The 15,601-nt window shown below is 52.9% G+C and overlaps 1 protein-coding gene across 1 annotated transcript; it reads left to right on the top strand.

The window, feature by feature from the left end:
• Positions 1 to 856: 856 nt before the first annotated feature.
• On the top strand, positions 857 to 2,761 carry LOC120874106 (mas-related G-protein coupled receptor member D-like). The gene is made up of 2 exons (XM_040255214.1): positions 857 to 876; positions 1,801 to 2,761. The coding sequence occupies exons 1-2, from the start codon at positions 857 to 859 to the stop codon at positions 2,759 to 2,761; spliced, it is 981 nt and encodes a 326-aa protein (XP_040111148.1).
• Positions 2,762 to 15,601: the final 12,840 nt, after the last annotated feature.

Here is a 15,601-nt window from a genome sequence, read left to right as displayed (position 1 = left end):
GAGCAAACATCGTATCTAATGGAGAAACTTTAAACACATTCTCTTTAAGATTCAGTTCAGTTCAGTTCAGTTCAGTCGCTCAGTCGTGTCCGACTCTTTGCAACCCCATGAATCACAGCACGCCAGGCCTCCCTGTCCATCACCAACTCCCTGAGTTCACTCAGACTCAGGTCCATCGAGTCAGTGATGCCATCCAGCCATCTCATCCTCAGTCGTCCCCTTCTCCTCCTGCCCCCGATCCCTCCCAGCATCAGAGTCTTTTCCAATGAGTCAACTCTTCACATGAGGTAGCCAAAGTACTGGAGATTCAGCTTTAGCATCATTCCTTCCAAAGAAATCCCAGGGTTGATCTCCTTCAGAATGGACTGGTTGGATCTCCTTGCAGTCCAAGGGACTCTCAAGAGTCTTGATTAGGAAGAAGTAAAGCGTGCCTGATTCCAGTCTTTGTTAAATATAATACTAGCTGTCTGGGCTATGCTATAAGACATGAAAAAGAAATTAGAGGTATGAGGAGAGATGCATAGACAATCAAAACATTCAACCAAGTGATAGGTATGATGAACTAAATGAGGTCATTTGTCTGATTAATAAAAATTAGTATCACCCCAGTTTTCTGCCAGGAGCTACTCTCTGGAAAGTAGTACAGGAAGTGGGGAAAACCAGGCCGAGTATGGTGGTGTCCCTGAGTTAAAGATACAGGAGTCAGACTTTGGGGAGATAGAAGTGGCTGGAATTTGTGAGATGGAGTACCAGAGAGAAGAAAACCAGCTACTTGGAGAAAGAACTCCAAAAATCTGCAGAAGGTCCCCTCGAGTCCTTAGCTAAAATCTTGACTGTGGAGAGTAGATGAAGCACCATGAAACTGGCAGCTGTCAGGTGAGACTCTTGGGGATCACACAAAGCCAAGTATTCTTTAGGGTTTTTTTGTTGTTGTTTTTCTCTATCAAAAGCAGTATTTATTTTTTCCCCAAACTTTAAACTTTTTATTTTGTATTTGGGTATAACTGAATAACATCGTTGTGATGGTTTCAGGTGAACAGCGAAGGGACTCAGCTAGCCATGTACACTTCAAAAACAATAACAGTGTGTTGATGTTGTAGAAACAGACAAACCAATGATAGAGAACAGAGAGCTCAAAAACAGTCCCACTAGTAAGCAGGGATATCCTAGAAACATATTGCTGAGTAAACAAAACAAAACAAAACAGCACAGATTCTAAATCACAGCATTTGTGAAAATTAAAAATACTTGTGGGAAGCCACTTGTTCAGAAAGATAGTCAGATGTCCAAGGATGTAGATTAAACAGGTTAGAACAGATGCGAGTTGGGGGAGGGGAGGGGAGGGGAGGGTGGACTGAAGGGGAAACAGAAGTAAATAAAGGATTGTATTTGTTCTTCAACAAATGATGATGGTGGATGATGATCCTGGTGTGCCATAAAGCCAGCATGTAATTAAACTATTCTTTGTACCTGAGGTCCAGTTTAAAAAACTTTAGTTCACAGAATTTGAAGATTATGTGTGAAAAAAAAATGACACTATCAATAGATGTAGAAAAGCCTTTGATAAAAGTCAATTTATCTCTTCATGATGAAAAGGAACCTAAACTCAAGATAGAAGAGACACTTTTAGCTTGACAAAAGGCATCTCTAATAACTCTGAGTCTGAAATGGTGGACTAGCCGGCAGATCCAGGCAGGGTGGGAGCCACGAGGAGCAATTGTAGTCTGTTGCAGAAAGAAAATCGGGGTAGGGGGCGCTAAGCAATGCAAAATCTCACACTGGTCCATCTCCCTTCCACAGGATGAACGATACTCTGCTCCAGGCCCCGGCCCCGGGAGAGAGCAGCCCAGAGGTGGAAGAGTGGGGCACGGCCCACTGGGTGCTGAGTGCGATGGTCCTGTTCACCTGTGTGGGCGGCTTTGTGGGCAATGGCCTGGTGGTCTGGTTGCTGGGCTCCCAGGGGCAGAGGAGCCCCTTCAGTGTCTACGTCCTCCACTTGGGCGTGGCGGACCTCCTCTTCCTCATCTGCATGGCCTCCAAGGTCCTCCTGAATTGCTTCCAGCTGGGCAGCACAGGCCACATGGCCCTAGAGATAGTGAGCAGGGGGAAATACTTCACCTACATGGCCGGCCTGAGCCTGCTGACTGCCATCAGCACGCAGCGCTGCCTCTCCGTCCTCTTCCCCATCTGGTACAAGTGTCACCGGCCCCTGCACCTGTCGGCCGTGGTGTGCACCCTGCTCTGGGCGCTGTCCCTCCTGCTGAACACGCTGGCCGCGTTCTTCTGCAGTGATTTCTGGGGCTGGGACAAGCTGCTGTGCTTCAGGATAGACTTGGTCATCAGCATCCTCCTCATGGGGGTCTTCACGCCCCTGATGGCCGGGTCCGGCCTCATCCTCTGTGTGCGGGTGCAGAGGAGCTCCACAGCGACCCACCGGCCGCCCACGCGGCTGTATGTAACCATCCTGGTCTGCGTCTTGGTGTTCCTCGTCTTCGCCCTGCCCCTCGGCATCCATTGGTTCCTCATCTCCTGGTTGGACCTGCCCCAGCAGACGAAGACTCTCTTCAGCCTACTTGCCCGCCTCTCCTCGGCGGTGAACAGCAGCGCTAACCCGGTCATCTACTTCCTGGTGGGCAGGTGGAAGAGCCGGGGTCTGCGGGAGCCCCTGGGGGCCGTGCTGCGCAGGGCGCTGAGGGAGGAGCCGGAGCTGGAGGGGAGGGAGACGCCCTCCTCCACCTCCACCACCGACCCGGGGGTCTGAGGGCTCCGGATCCTGGACACCAGCCTGCCTGGCTGGCTGGCGGTTGGGAGCCCAGAAGGCTTTTTGCATCTCATCCTGAGGGGATCTCTCATCTTTTTGCATCTCATCTCTTTCCCACCCTCCAAGCCTCCCCACTGACTGTCGTGTCCAAGACCTCACCATGAGACTCAGTTGGGAAGATGAAGTAATTTTGTTGTTGTTGTTGTTGTTCAGGGAGGATCTTCTGATCAGAAGGCAGGTGGAAGCTTTCAGCCCTGGTCTGTCTGATCCTATTTATCTAAACAGCCTCTACAGGTAGGTAGCCTGCATCCCATTGGGTGAGAAGGTCCCTTCTCCCAGCCTCCTGCCTCCAAGAGGGCATCTTAGTACAGGAAGTAGGACGTAATTCTTGTGACTTCGCGACCCCTCGCTGGTCCTTGGGCGTGTGCGGCTGGCTCCAGGGTGATGCCCCTGGTCTACTTCCCGCCAGGTTTCCAGCTAACTCCCTCTATTCCTGCAGGCTGCAGCCCATCAACTGAGTCGCTGCTGCTGACCGCCAATCACAAAGTGGCTCTGTCCTCCATGTGGCCAGCACCTGACCGCTGGCCCTTGTCTTTTGGTCACCTTGCCCCCTCGGCGGGTCTGATCGCTTTCCTCCATGAGGCCGCACTGGAGCTGGAGAGCCCCTACCCGGCCTCACAGGAGTTGAGGGGACAGTTGTTGAGGGGACTGTGCCCCAGCTGTCTCCAGCTGCCTCCCAGAGCCCCATGTGCCCAGTTAAGGAAAGTCTGTACCCTGATTGCCCCAAACACTTCCCCCTTTCTGGGGCCAAAGCGCCAAGAGGAAAAGCCTGGGGGGGGGGGCAGTGCCCTTCTCCCCACTTCCCTCTTCCTTTCCGCCGTCTCCTGGGTCCAGACCAGAGTGGACGCCTCTCTTACTCTGCACACATCGCACCCTCTGCCGCTGTCCAGTGTCCAGGATTCCTGGACAGGAAGTGGAAAGGCCGGCTCCCAGGACCCCGGCCCTGGCTATTCTGTGCATCAGAAGTGGAAGAACACCTCGTTCTTTCCCTTGACCTCCTTACAAAGCCGTTCCCAAGCTCCTCCTGAAAGATGGAGGCTTTGAGCCAGCTGGCACGATGGTCAGATCCTCAGAAAGGAAGAGAAAGGCTCGTTGATCATCTATAAAAAGCACAGTGTGGCAGCAAACCTCCCAGTCGGCACAACTGGGAGTCCCAGGAACTAAGACCTCAGTGTGCACGGGCCTGGAGCCCCTCATCCTGGCCCTGCTGTGGGTCCCCCACCCAATCCTGGCCTCCCCATGGGTCCCCCATCCCATCCTGGCCTCTCCTGGGCACCCCACCCTGTCCTGGCCCCCCCGTGGGTCCCCACCCCATCCTTCCCTCCCGTGTGTCCCCCATCCCGTCCTGGCCTTCCCAGCCCTCCCACCCCATCCCAGCCTCCCCAGGCCCCCCTCCCAGTCCCAGCCTCCCCTGTGTCCCCCAGCCCAACCTGGCCCACCTGTGGGCACCCCACTCCATTCTGGCCTCCTCATGGGTCCCCCATCCCATTCTGGCACCTCTGTGGGCCCCCATCCCCTCCTGGCCTCCCATGGGTCCCCCATCCCATTCTGGCACCTCTGTGGGTCCCCCATCCCATCCCAGCCTCCCCCGGGTCCCCCACCCCGTCCCAGCCTCCCCCGGGTCCCCCATCCTGTCCCAGCCTCCCCCAGGTCCCCCATCCCAACCTGGCCCACCTGTGGGCACTCCATCCTGGCCTCCCCATGAGTTCCCCACCCTATTCTGGCACCTCTGTGGGTCCCCCATTCTGTCCTGTTCTCCCCCAGGTCCCCCCTCCCATCCTAGCCTTCCCTGGGCCCCCCATCCCAACTTGTCCTCCCCCGGGTCCCCCATCCCATCCTGGCCTCCCCTGGGCACCCCCTATTCCCAGCCTCCCCCTGGAGTTCACTGAAGGAGCCAGGGATGGACAGCCCCCTGGAGGCAGGTATGCTCTCCATGTCCTCTGATTCCTGGGTCACGTTTCCCATCTCAGGTCGGATCCCTAGGTCTGTGTGTCCCAGGGGAACATGAGGGGTGGGAAGCTCTTTAGTAGTCATTCCAGGCATCTTATGGAGCACCCAGCACCAGTACTGGCCTTGCATGCTGTAAGCACTTAATAAGCACTCATTTGGCTCATAAGAATAACCAACACCTGTGTAGTGCTGCATAGCAGTGGGGCTCAGAGAGGTCACTGTTTTATCCAGAGTCACACAGCCAGTGAATAGAAAGGCTATGATTCAGGACTTCCCTGATAGTCCAATGGTTAAGACTCCAGACTTCCACTTCAAGGGACACGGGGTCAATCCCTGGTCAAGGAACTAAGATCCCACATACTATGAATCAAAAAAAAAAAAAAAAAGAAGAAGAAGAAGAAAGAAAAGACAGGAAGGAAGGCTATGATTCAACACTTATCTTTTGACCCAGACCGCATGCTCCATGCACGCCTCCTCTGAGCTGGACAGGAACCAAGTGGCCCATCCAAAGCAGATGGTTGGTGATGAAGGGGACCTCACCTCTCAGGGTAAGTGGCCAACACAGGGCCCCTCAGCTGCATGTGGAAGAAGAGGAGCCCTAGAAATTTGTTCACACCGTTATATTCCGATAAAATTTACTATATTCTACACCAGTTAAGACCACAGGCTCTCTCTGCGCCAACTCTTCCTCCATCACTTGCCACTTCAGGCCACGTGACGCTGGCATGGCCGCAGGTATCAGGGGACCTGCCTAAGGGAAGGTTGGGCTGGTGGCACCCGCAGTGTGGGCTTCATGGGAATCTATGAAGTTCACAGGCCCCACTTCTACATATAGTTGAGTCAGTGCAAGCCGTCTCAGCAAAGGAATGTCTTTCAGGGGTATTGCCACTACCCTCTGTGCCAGCTTGGCTGGTATCATGGAGAAAAATGCAGGCCCAGAGTTGTAAGGACATCTGAACGTTGCCAGAAGTGAGTGGGTCGTGGCTGGTGGAGAAGAAGTAGGTTTGAAGCACACATAACCAGAAGCTAGTCTATGAGGAGTTTCCGTTCTCATGAACGCCTGGTCAGAACAACCCTCATCAAGAAATCTGCTTGAGATTGCAGCACATATCATCATAAAATATGCTATACATTTGTCTCTAGAGGAGGCACGCTAAAAGGAATTTCTGAGACATCCTGTCTTTGTAGATACAATTATGGAGCAAAAGCACACGCTGCCAAAGTGTCCATGTGAAGTCGCATGTGGTGTGCATCCCAGCTATCGACCTTGCGAAATAAATCTTATCGTGAGGAAAAACCAAGTTCTCTTTCTATTTTCCCTACAGAAAATGTTACAGAAGGTCCAAGAACCCAGGGTCACACAGGCGGGGTGGGGGATGAATCGGCCCCCATCACACACAGGCTGTGTGCGCTGGTTGAATCACATGCTTAATTGCTGCCGTGTCCAGCCGTTTGAGACCCCATGGACTGTAGCCCACCAGGCTCCTCTGTCCATGAGGATTCTCCAGGCAAGAATACTGAAGGGGGTTGCCATTTCCCGCTCCAAGGAATCTTCCCAACCTAGGGATCGAACCCAGGTCTCCCACACTGCAGTTGGATTCTTCACCGTCTTATCCACTAGGGAAGCCTGGTCAAATCATGAAGTCACTCTAATTCTCCCTGTTGGCGTCCTTGAAGTGGAAACGACACTAGCGCCTGTCTCACAGGTTCACAGGGGTCACTGAGATGACTGTGCCCTGTTCAGCTGTATGTGACCCACAGTGAGGATGCAGTAAGTGGTCACTATTTTCATGCACCGGATATTTTGGACGATCGGGAAGGGGTGCACCCAGCCTCCAGTCTGGTTCCTAAGACCCTGCAATTTCCTACTGTCCCTCTTGGCAGGATGCCTTGGTTAATCAAGGAGATCTCCCCTCCAGAGACTGCAGGAGTTCCCTGAGTCTCCTCCTGTTAAGTCCTCACCATCGCAGAGCCTGTGAGGGCGGGTTCCAGCACCTACGCTGGCCAGGTCCCTCAATCCCAGGGTGCGGCATCACGACGGGGGCAGGAGAGGCATTTGCAAGTTGTCCATTCCCACAGCAGCAACCTGACATTTAACTTACATCTTGACCCCTGCCTGCCCTGTTTTCAAGCCGGTTCTCCAGTCTGGGTGTTGACTGCGCGAGCTCTCTGATCTCCTTCCAGTTAAGGCCACAAGAGGTTTTTGTTGCCTGCACCAGGGAACACTAACTTACCCGAGAACTCCTATCAGAGAGGCAGAAGATCCTCCAGTGGAAAACGCAGGACACTGAGAACAGAGCCCTGGATGAGAGGGTAAGGCTGATAAAGTCCAAGCCCCAAAGCCCGCCGCCCCCCCCATGTGTGGCCTCCACATAAGGCCCTGGAGGCGGCCCCGCCCTGCGTCCAGAATGTATAGACACTAGGGAGGGAAGGTGTGGGTGGGATGAACTGGGAGATTGGGGCTGACATAAATACACACTACTATTGGAGAAGGGAATGGCACCCCCACTCCAGTGTTCTTGCCTGGAGAATCCCAAGGACGGGGGGGCCTGGTGGGCTGAAGTCCATGGGGTTGCACAGAGTCGGACACGACTGAAGGGACTTTTAGCAGCAGCAGCAGCAGCCACTACTATGTATAAAATAGATAGCTAATGAGAACCTACCGTACAGCACAGAACTCTGCTCAGTGCTCTGTGGTGAACTAAGAGGGGCTGTATGTTTACATACAGCTGATTCACGTTGCTGTACAGCAGAAACTGACAACGTTGCCAAGCAACAACGAAGTGAAAGTGAAAGTCATGCAGTGTGTCTGACTCTTTACAACCCCATGGACTGTAGCCTGCCAGGCTCCTCTGTCTATGGAATTTTCCAGGCAAGCATATTGGTGTGGGTTGCCATTCCCTTTTTCCAGGGCATCTTCCCCACCCAGGATCGAACCCAGGTCTCCTGCACTGAGGGCAGATTCTTTACCATCTGAGATACCAGGAAAGCCAAGCAGCTGTACTCCAATAAAATAAAATGATAAAGAACGCATTGGAAAATAGTTAACTTTCATGCTGATTTGGCATCATTGGAGGCTGCTTTAACTCATAAGTCACCACGACAGCAAGAACACCGACAACAAAATAGTTCACAAGCGTCATCAGTTCAAAGACTCTCAGATCAATCACCACACAAGAAACCTTGAAATGCCCTTCAAATCTTATCTCTCGTGTATGGAAAAAAAACCTGATAGAGATTTTCCCAGATTTGATAACAATCCTGAAAGTGTATAGGACATTACCAATAATGAATTGCGAGGCTAAGAAGCATTTTAAAAATATTTATTTGTTTGGCTGCATCAGGTCATAGTTTCCAAGCGCAGGCTCCCCTGTGGCATGTGGGATCTTAACTCCCTGGCCAGGGATCAAACCCACATCTCCTGAACTGGAAAGTGGATTCTTAACCACTGGACCACCAGGAAAGTCCCAAGAAACATTTTCAAACTATTTAATATGACAAAACAAATGTTGATCAACCGTGCTTTAAAAAAAAGGTTGAATTATCTTTCAGCTCTCTCTATGGAAAATAATAAAAAATATTGACACATGAAAAGGCTATCAGAGTGTGCAGCCAAAAAAGGTAGGAAAAAACCATTGCAGGTGTTTTCCTCTGTTTTGCTGTGATTTCTTTTTTCCTAAACAAATGTTCCTTGAATCTAATTTTGCTGTTGTAACTTTGTAGTTTTTTCTTAAAGAGTGCCCCTTTTTCCCGATAAACTTTGGGCCCCACAAAATTTGCCCCTGGATAGAGGGCAGAGGAACTTCCATTCAGTTTCTGGGGTCATCAGCAGGACCCCTGGCCCACGCAGGACAGCCTGCGGGGTGACCACGGAACTATTGCCGTGAACACGTACAAAGAGTAGGAGGAGCCCCGTGAGAGAGTGGGCGGAGCCCCACAAAGTGGGAGGAGACTCTTGAGGAGTGGGAGGGGCCCTAGGACTGCCGCTAGGGTTCTGGGAGCTGAGGATGCTGGGAGGTTGCTTCTGACACCGCTGGGTACCTTCTGTTCAGTTCAGTCGCTCAGTCGTGTCGGACTCTTTGCAACCCCATGAATCACAGCACGCCAGTCCTCCCTGTCCATCACCAACTCCCAGAGTTCACTCAGACTCACGTCCATCGAGTCAGTGATGCCGTCCAGCCATCTCATCCTGTCGTCCCCTTTTCCTCCTGCCCCCAATCCCTCCCAGCATCAGAGTCTTTTCCAATGAGTCAACTCTTCGCATGAGGTGGCCAAAGTACTGGAGTTTCAGCTTTAGCATCATTCCTTCCAAAGAAATCCCAGGGCTGATCTCCTTCAGAATAAACTGGTTGGATCTCCTTGCAGTCCAAGGGACTCTCAAGAGTCTTCTCCAGCACCACAGTTCAAAAGCATCAATTCTTCGGCGCTCAGCCTTCTTCACAGTCCAACTCGCCTTAAGTTGACTCAAATCCCTAATTTCTTGTTTTTAAATTTGAACTGAAACTCAGGTCCTTTCCATACCAGTGCTAAAAAAAAAAAAAAAAAAATTAGTAGCCTGGAGGCTGAGACAGATTTGGAAAACAAACCAAACAGAACTCACAATGTGCTTCTGCAATTTGCTGAATTAAAACATCTGTTGAATTCACAACTTCACAGGTCTGTTATCCGTTCAACAAACATTTATGATCATTTACCATGAGCCAGGCATTGCTTCTAAGAGGCGGCACATCTGTCCATGGAAAAAGAAATATTGTGAAGGTCCCAGAAGACACAGGGCATATCTCAACCCTGAAGAGCCAGGCCCCCCGGAACCACCCACAGCTTCTCCAGCTGGAAGGTCCCCCCTCCTTCTGTCTGAGGCCACCCCACCCTTCCTTGAGGAGCTGCAGCCGACCCCAGGGAGCTCTGCTAAGGAAACTCCTTTCAACCCTCTCCTGCCTTGCCCCCCTTGTCCTCCTTACCTTGAACCAGCTCCCACCCGAGCCAGGGTGGGTGGAGAGAAAAGCAGGAATTTCAAACCCCCAATGAGAAAACGTCTGGGTGACTTTTGTGGGAATGGGTTTGGGGAGTACATAAGGGTCCAGGGCGCAAAGTTACTTAAGCCCAAGTGGAACGGGTTGATAAGCGTGTGTTTACAGAAAGCGAATGAGGCCGGATGTGGTCCCTGACATCTGAGGACCGTTAACTTGAGTATGAAACTCATCCAGTCAGGGGGCTGGGATGTCAGAGTCCTCAGGTTAATGTAGACGGAGGGACCTGCAGACTGCAGAAAGCAGGACATCTGGTGTGGGAGTGCCGCCCTGCCCCGGCCACGGCCCCAGAGAGGCCCCAGAAAGACATGAGGCACCCAGGGAGGAGGCCGTGCCCGGACATTCCGAGACGCTGGGCGTGAAGGGAGCGAGTGCCTCAGAAGCAGGGTGCGGTGTGCCGACGCGCCTGTCCCGTAGGATGGGTCCCTCACCAGTCCCTGTCTAGGGAAGCAGGACTCCTGTGTACGAGTGGCCTCCCAGGCTTATTTTTTCCTTCAGGCGGCACAATGGGATTTTTTTAAGGTGTACAACGCGGTGATTTATTTAACACAGGCACACGCTCTGGAATGTTTGCTGAGATGAACGTACATACACCCTCACGTCCTGATTGCACGGTGTGTGTGGCGGCAACACGTGATATCTACTCTCGTGCAAGATGGTCTCGTTAACTTCAGTCACCGTGCCGGGCAGCAGGTCCCCAGAACTTATTCATCTATGACAGACTTTCCCCCCATTTCCCCATCCCCAGACCCTGGGAACCACCATTCTACTCTCTGCTTCTTTTCTTTCTTTTTTGAATTTGTATTTATTTTTCTGGCCACGGCATGTGGGATCTTAGTTCCCCAACCAGGGATCGAACCCACTCCCCCTGCACTGGAAGCTCAGAGTCTTACCCACCGGACCCCCAGGGAAGTCCCCTACTCTCTGTTTCTGTGAGTTCAGTTTTTCTAAATTCCACATACAAGGCAGAGAGTTGTCCCCAGCTCGGCCACTTCTGACCCTGGAGCGGATCCTATATCTTTCCAGCCCCATCTCTGGGCACCAGTCAACTCCTTGGGTCCCTGACCTGCTTCTAATCAACATCTTTCTTTTTTCTCTTTTCCCCTTAAGTCAGACGGGGTTGATGATGACCATCCTAACCGAACAATCTGAACAGATGTATATTGTCGTTCGGGTAACTGCACAAGTGAAGATGCTTTAGGCAGCGAGTGAATGAAACTGAGGTTAAGCTGGATAAAAGGGAAAAGGAATTTGTTGGATCTTGTAACTAAAAATGCTCCCAAATGTTATGACTTCAAGTGTGGGTGGATCCAGGTGTCGCTGAGAACTTGTTTCTCTAATTGGCTCTGATACCTGCTGTGAACCCTGGGGTGGGGTCTCCCTGATGCTGGCACAGTGGGCCCCAGCCTCTCAGACTTCCATCCCACCTGCTCATCACCCCGCGGGGAGAACGCCGTTTCTTCAGTGTTTCCCATAAAACTCCTGGAATGGACTCCTGTTGGATAAATTGGATTCTAGTCTTTCATGTACCTTTTCCCAAACTAATCACATCGCCAAGGGGATGGAATCCGCTGACTCTCTGAATCTGAAGGATATTATACTCACAGGGAGCCAGATGTGAGGTTGGAATTCCCCCTGAAACCCCCCGGGGCTCGTCTTTGGGAGCGAGAGCTCACAGATGCTGGTTGGCCTGGCTCGGGGTTGGGCCGGCCGCCAACTCCCTGAAAAGCGCGGTTGCCCCACGCAGCACGTGCATTCCAGCATCTCCGTGTTCCAGTCAATCAAAGCCAAACTGTGGCCCTTCTGATGACACCACAGACATCCAACTCCCTAGCTCTCAGCTTCCTGGCCACGTCTGTGCGACATGCCGCCCCACCGTGTGACATTCCGGGGAGGGACACAGTGGGAGACTGAACTGAGCCTGACCTTCCTGGGAGTGCCGAGGAATGCAATAAACGTCCAAACCACCGTGGACGTGCTGCCCAGGCAACCGCAGGAGGGACGGAGAAAGGGTCATGGAAATCGGGGCCAGCCTGTAAGTTCTCTGCAACTTAGACTCAAGGGCGTCTGTCCACTCACGAAAGACGTCACGCAGCAGCTGGAGCGTTCGCCCCAGGAACACGGAGCTGGAAACCCACACCACAGCGCCACCTCCCCACTGTCTGGGTGACATGGTAGTTGCTGAATAACCAGACACACCCATTCTGCATTTGTGAATCGGTGAGCTCCTTTATGATGTGACAGCTGTTTCCCCAACAGGGTTCGCCTGGCCACCTGACCTGTCCCCCAGGTCACAGCTGATGGGACAGATGACTCTTACGGTCCAGACAGCATCCAGCTTCTCCGGTGGGATTTCCCTGGTTAACTGGCAGGACCCCAGCCTCTGCTGGAACCTAGGCCTGAAGTGGGCTTTCTGGGTGGCACAGTAGTAAAGATTCCGCCTGCCAGTGCAGGAGATGGAGACAGGGGTTTGACCCCTGGTTTGGGAAGATCTCCTAGAGAAGAGAAAGGCAACCCACTCCAGGATTCTTGCCTGGGAAATCCCATGGACAGAGGAACCTGGGGGGCTACAGTCCATGGGGTTGCAAAGAGTTGGACACGACTGAGAGACTAAGTGCGCGCGCGTGCACACACACACACGCGCACACACACACACACACACCTGGAACAGGAGTCAGTGCTCCCTAAGGGCTCTGCTCACATGACTCTCGGGCGCCCTGATGTTAACCCCTGGCAGAACGGCCCTCTCTCTGCACAGCTGTATGAGTCCCATTTTCAGATAATTCAGCTTCCAGGGTCCTGGTTTTACTCGTCTGACACTTTACTCCAGAGCCGCAGGAGCCTCTGAAATCCAGACCTTTTCTACCCATCCTTCCAAGGCTCTGTTATGAGCTGAACTGTGTGCCCCGCACAATCCGTGTGTCAAAGTCCTGACCCCGAACAGTCTGGGGTGAAACTGTATTTGGGGTTAGGGTCTCCTAAGAGGAAATTAACGTGAAGTGAGGTCATTACGGGTGGGGCTCTAACTCCATAGGATCGGTGTCCTTATAAGAAGAGGAGGTCAGGACACAGACACACAGAGAGGGACGACCCTGTGAGGACACGGGGAGGAGATGGCCGTCTGCACGCCCAGGAGGGAGGCCTCAGGAGGGACCCAGCCCCACTGGCACCCTGATCTCGGGCTTCTGGTCTCCAAGACTGGGAGACAATAATTTCCTATTGTTACAGCCGCCTAGGCAATGCGATAAACCGTTCTAACCACCATGGACGTGCTGCCCAGGCAACCGCAGGAGGGACGGAGAAAGGGTCATGGAAATCGGGGCCAGCCTGTAAGTTCTCTGCAACTTAGACTCAAGGGCGTCTGTCCACTCACGAAAGACGTCGCGCAGCAGCTGGAGCGTTCGCCCCAGGAACACGGAGCTGGAAATCCACACCACGGGGCCACCTCCCCGCTGTCTGGGTGATGTGGCAGTTGCTGAATAACCAGACACCCCAATTCTGCATTTGTGAATCGGTGAGCTCCTTTGGGATGTGACAGCTGTTTCCCCAATCTGACTGCATTGCAGGCAGATTCTTTACCATCTGAACCACCAGGGAAGCCTGGCTACATTTGAGGCCCATCCTGATATCTCCATCTCATGACGCTCATTTTTTTCTCAATATTTATTTATTTGGTTGCGCTGGATCTTAGTCTCGGCATGCAAGATCTCAAGTTGCAGCAAGCTGGATCTAGTTCCCCGGCCAGGAATTGAACTTGGGCCGCCTGCACTGGGAACTCAGAGTCGTAGCCACTGGATCACTAAGGAAGTCCCTCACAACCCTTAATTTAATCACACCTGTTGTGACAGAGCGTGGGTTGGAAAGTAATTCCTAGACACTGAGTATTTCAGAAGGGAGTAAGTTTACCAAGAGCAGGGGGCAGAGATAATGAAGCGACTTGAATGCAGCCCGCTGACCTCCTGACAGACCAGGGAGAGTCAACAATTTTCGTGGGTTAGTAGCCAATTTTTATAGCCTCAAGAGAAAGAAAATTCCTGCTGAAAGGTTGGCGTTAAATTATTGGTTAGGGTGCTATAAGGATCAGGGAAGTGGCTTAGACAGTAAAGAATCTGCCTGCAATGAAGCAGACCCAGGTTTGATTGCTGAGTCAGGAGGATCCCCTGGAGAAGGAAATGGCAACCAACTCCACCATTCTTACCTGGGAAATTCCATGGATAGAGGAGCCTGGTGGGTTACACTCCATGGGGTCACAAAAGAGCTGGACATGACGGACTGACTAACACTTTCAACGTTCACTTTCTAGGACGCTGTATGGCGACTACTGGAGTGGGCATTTTTGCCTAACTTGGGGTCAGGGTGGCTGCCAGTGGTGATCGGGGTGGAGGGCTTTTGGGAACGGTTACAAAGGGGCTCGGTCGGCCTCGAAGGTGACCTTGCTCTAGGCTCCGCTTCTGTGGCCTTGGTGTCAGCCTTGCACTTGTGGCCTGGGGACAGGACTCCACAGCCCCTGCAGAGTCCCTTTTGCCATGTAAAGTAACAACCCTGGGTCTGGGAATCAGGACTCTGTATTCATCTCCTCGGGCTGCCATAACAAAGCACCACAAACTGGGGTGCTTAGAAACAGGAGGCATGGCCATCTCACAGCTCTCCAGAGGCCAGAAGTCCGAGATCAGGCGTTGGCAAGGCCGTGCTCGCTCTGCAGGTGCTGGGACGGTGTCATCTCGGCCTGCAATGGCCCCTGCAGACTTTGGTATTCTGTGGGATCACGTGAATCCTCTGCCTCCACATCGTCCTCCTCCTGTGTACGTGTGTCCAAACTTCCCCTTCTTATAGAGACACCAGGCATGTTGGATTAGGGCCCACCCCGATGATCTCATTTTCACTTGGTTGCATCTGCAAAGACTCTAGTCCAAATAAGGTTACAGTCTGAGTTCCTGGGGTTAGGACTCCACCAGGCCTTCTTTGAGAGGACACAGTTCATTCCAAAACAGACGTGGACCTCTTTGGGGCCATGATTCTGCCTCCTCCAGCTCCACCCCCAAGGACTGGCCGGCATTTAAGGCCGGAGAAGCACCAGGCACCTTGAGCAGACGCTGTCTCGCCCCCCAGTGCCCTTCACAGTACGGCCGCAAACGCTGATTCTCATGGGAGGTGATGGAACCAAGGGAGTGATGGTCAGACCCAGGGGAAGACGAAGAAATGTCGCCAACCAAGGTTACCACAGGCAGAACTGGTGCAGGGTCCCAGGGCTCCAACTCCAGGTTCTGGTCTCTGCACTCAGGACCCGGCTTAGAAGGGATTTCGAGAACTGAAAATATCCACAATCAGAAGCCCTCGGCCTCTGCTAGCCCAGCCACATGCCTCAGGCTTCAGCTTGTGATGTTCTTGAGGGCTTGGTGCTCAGCTGTCCTGGACACAGAGACCCCTGCTCGTAAATCCCGCCCTCCCCTGGACAGGAGCTGGTGAGCCTGTGGCCCAGGACAGCCCGCCTCCCTCTGCCTCTCAGCTCAGCACATTGGACCTTTGAGGTCGTCTTCCTCCCTCTCAGAGGACGTGGATTCTGATCCTAGTGATAGGACTTCCAGGAGCATCAGGAGACTGCCCCCACAAGCTGGCCCTGCCCGGGGGTCCCAGGCCAAGGGCAGCAGCTGAAGCCTCAGGTTCCAGCTCATGGGTGGGCTGGGCCCCCTCCCCCAAAGGACAGGATGCTGCAGCTGGCAGCAGGCAAGAGGACTCACAAGGGGGAGCCACAGTCCCAGGTCCAAGGCTGGACCAGCCACGTTCCCCCGGGGTGACCCCA

The sequence above is a fragment of the Oryx dammah genome, unplaced genomic scaffold (assembly GCF_014754425.2).
Source record: "Oryx dammah isolate SB20612 unplaced genomic scaffold, SCBI_Odam_1.1 HiC_scaffold_15, whole genome shotgun sequence".
Lineage (NCBI taxonomy): Eukaryota > Metazoa > Chordata > Mammalia > Artiodactyla > Bovidae > Oryx > Oryx dammah.
This window is presented reverse-complemented; position numbering and strand designations above follow the sequence as displayed.

Excerpts from the sequence above, each read along its gene's own strand:
- LOC120874106 (XM_040255214.1), top strand. The coding sequence starts at position 857 with ATGAAACTGGCAGCTGTCAG. Across the intron at positions 877-1,800 it reads ATGAAACTGGCAGCTGTCAG|GATGAACGATACTCTGCTCC; the intron begins GTGAGACTCTTG and ends TCCCTTCCACAG.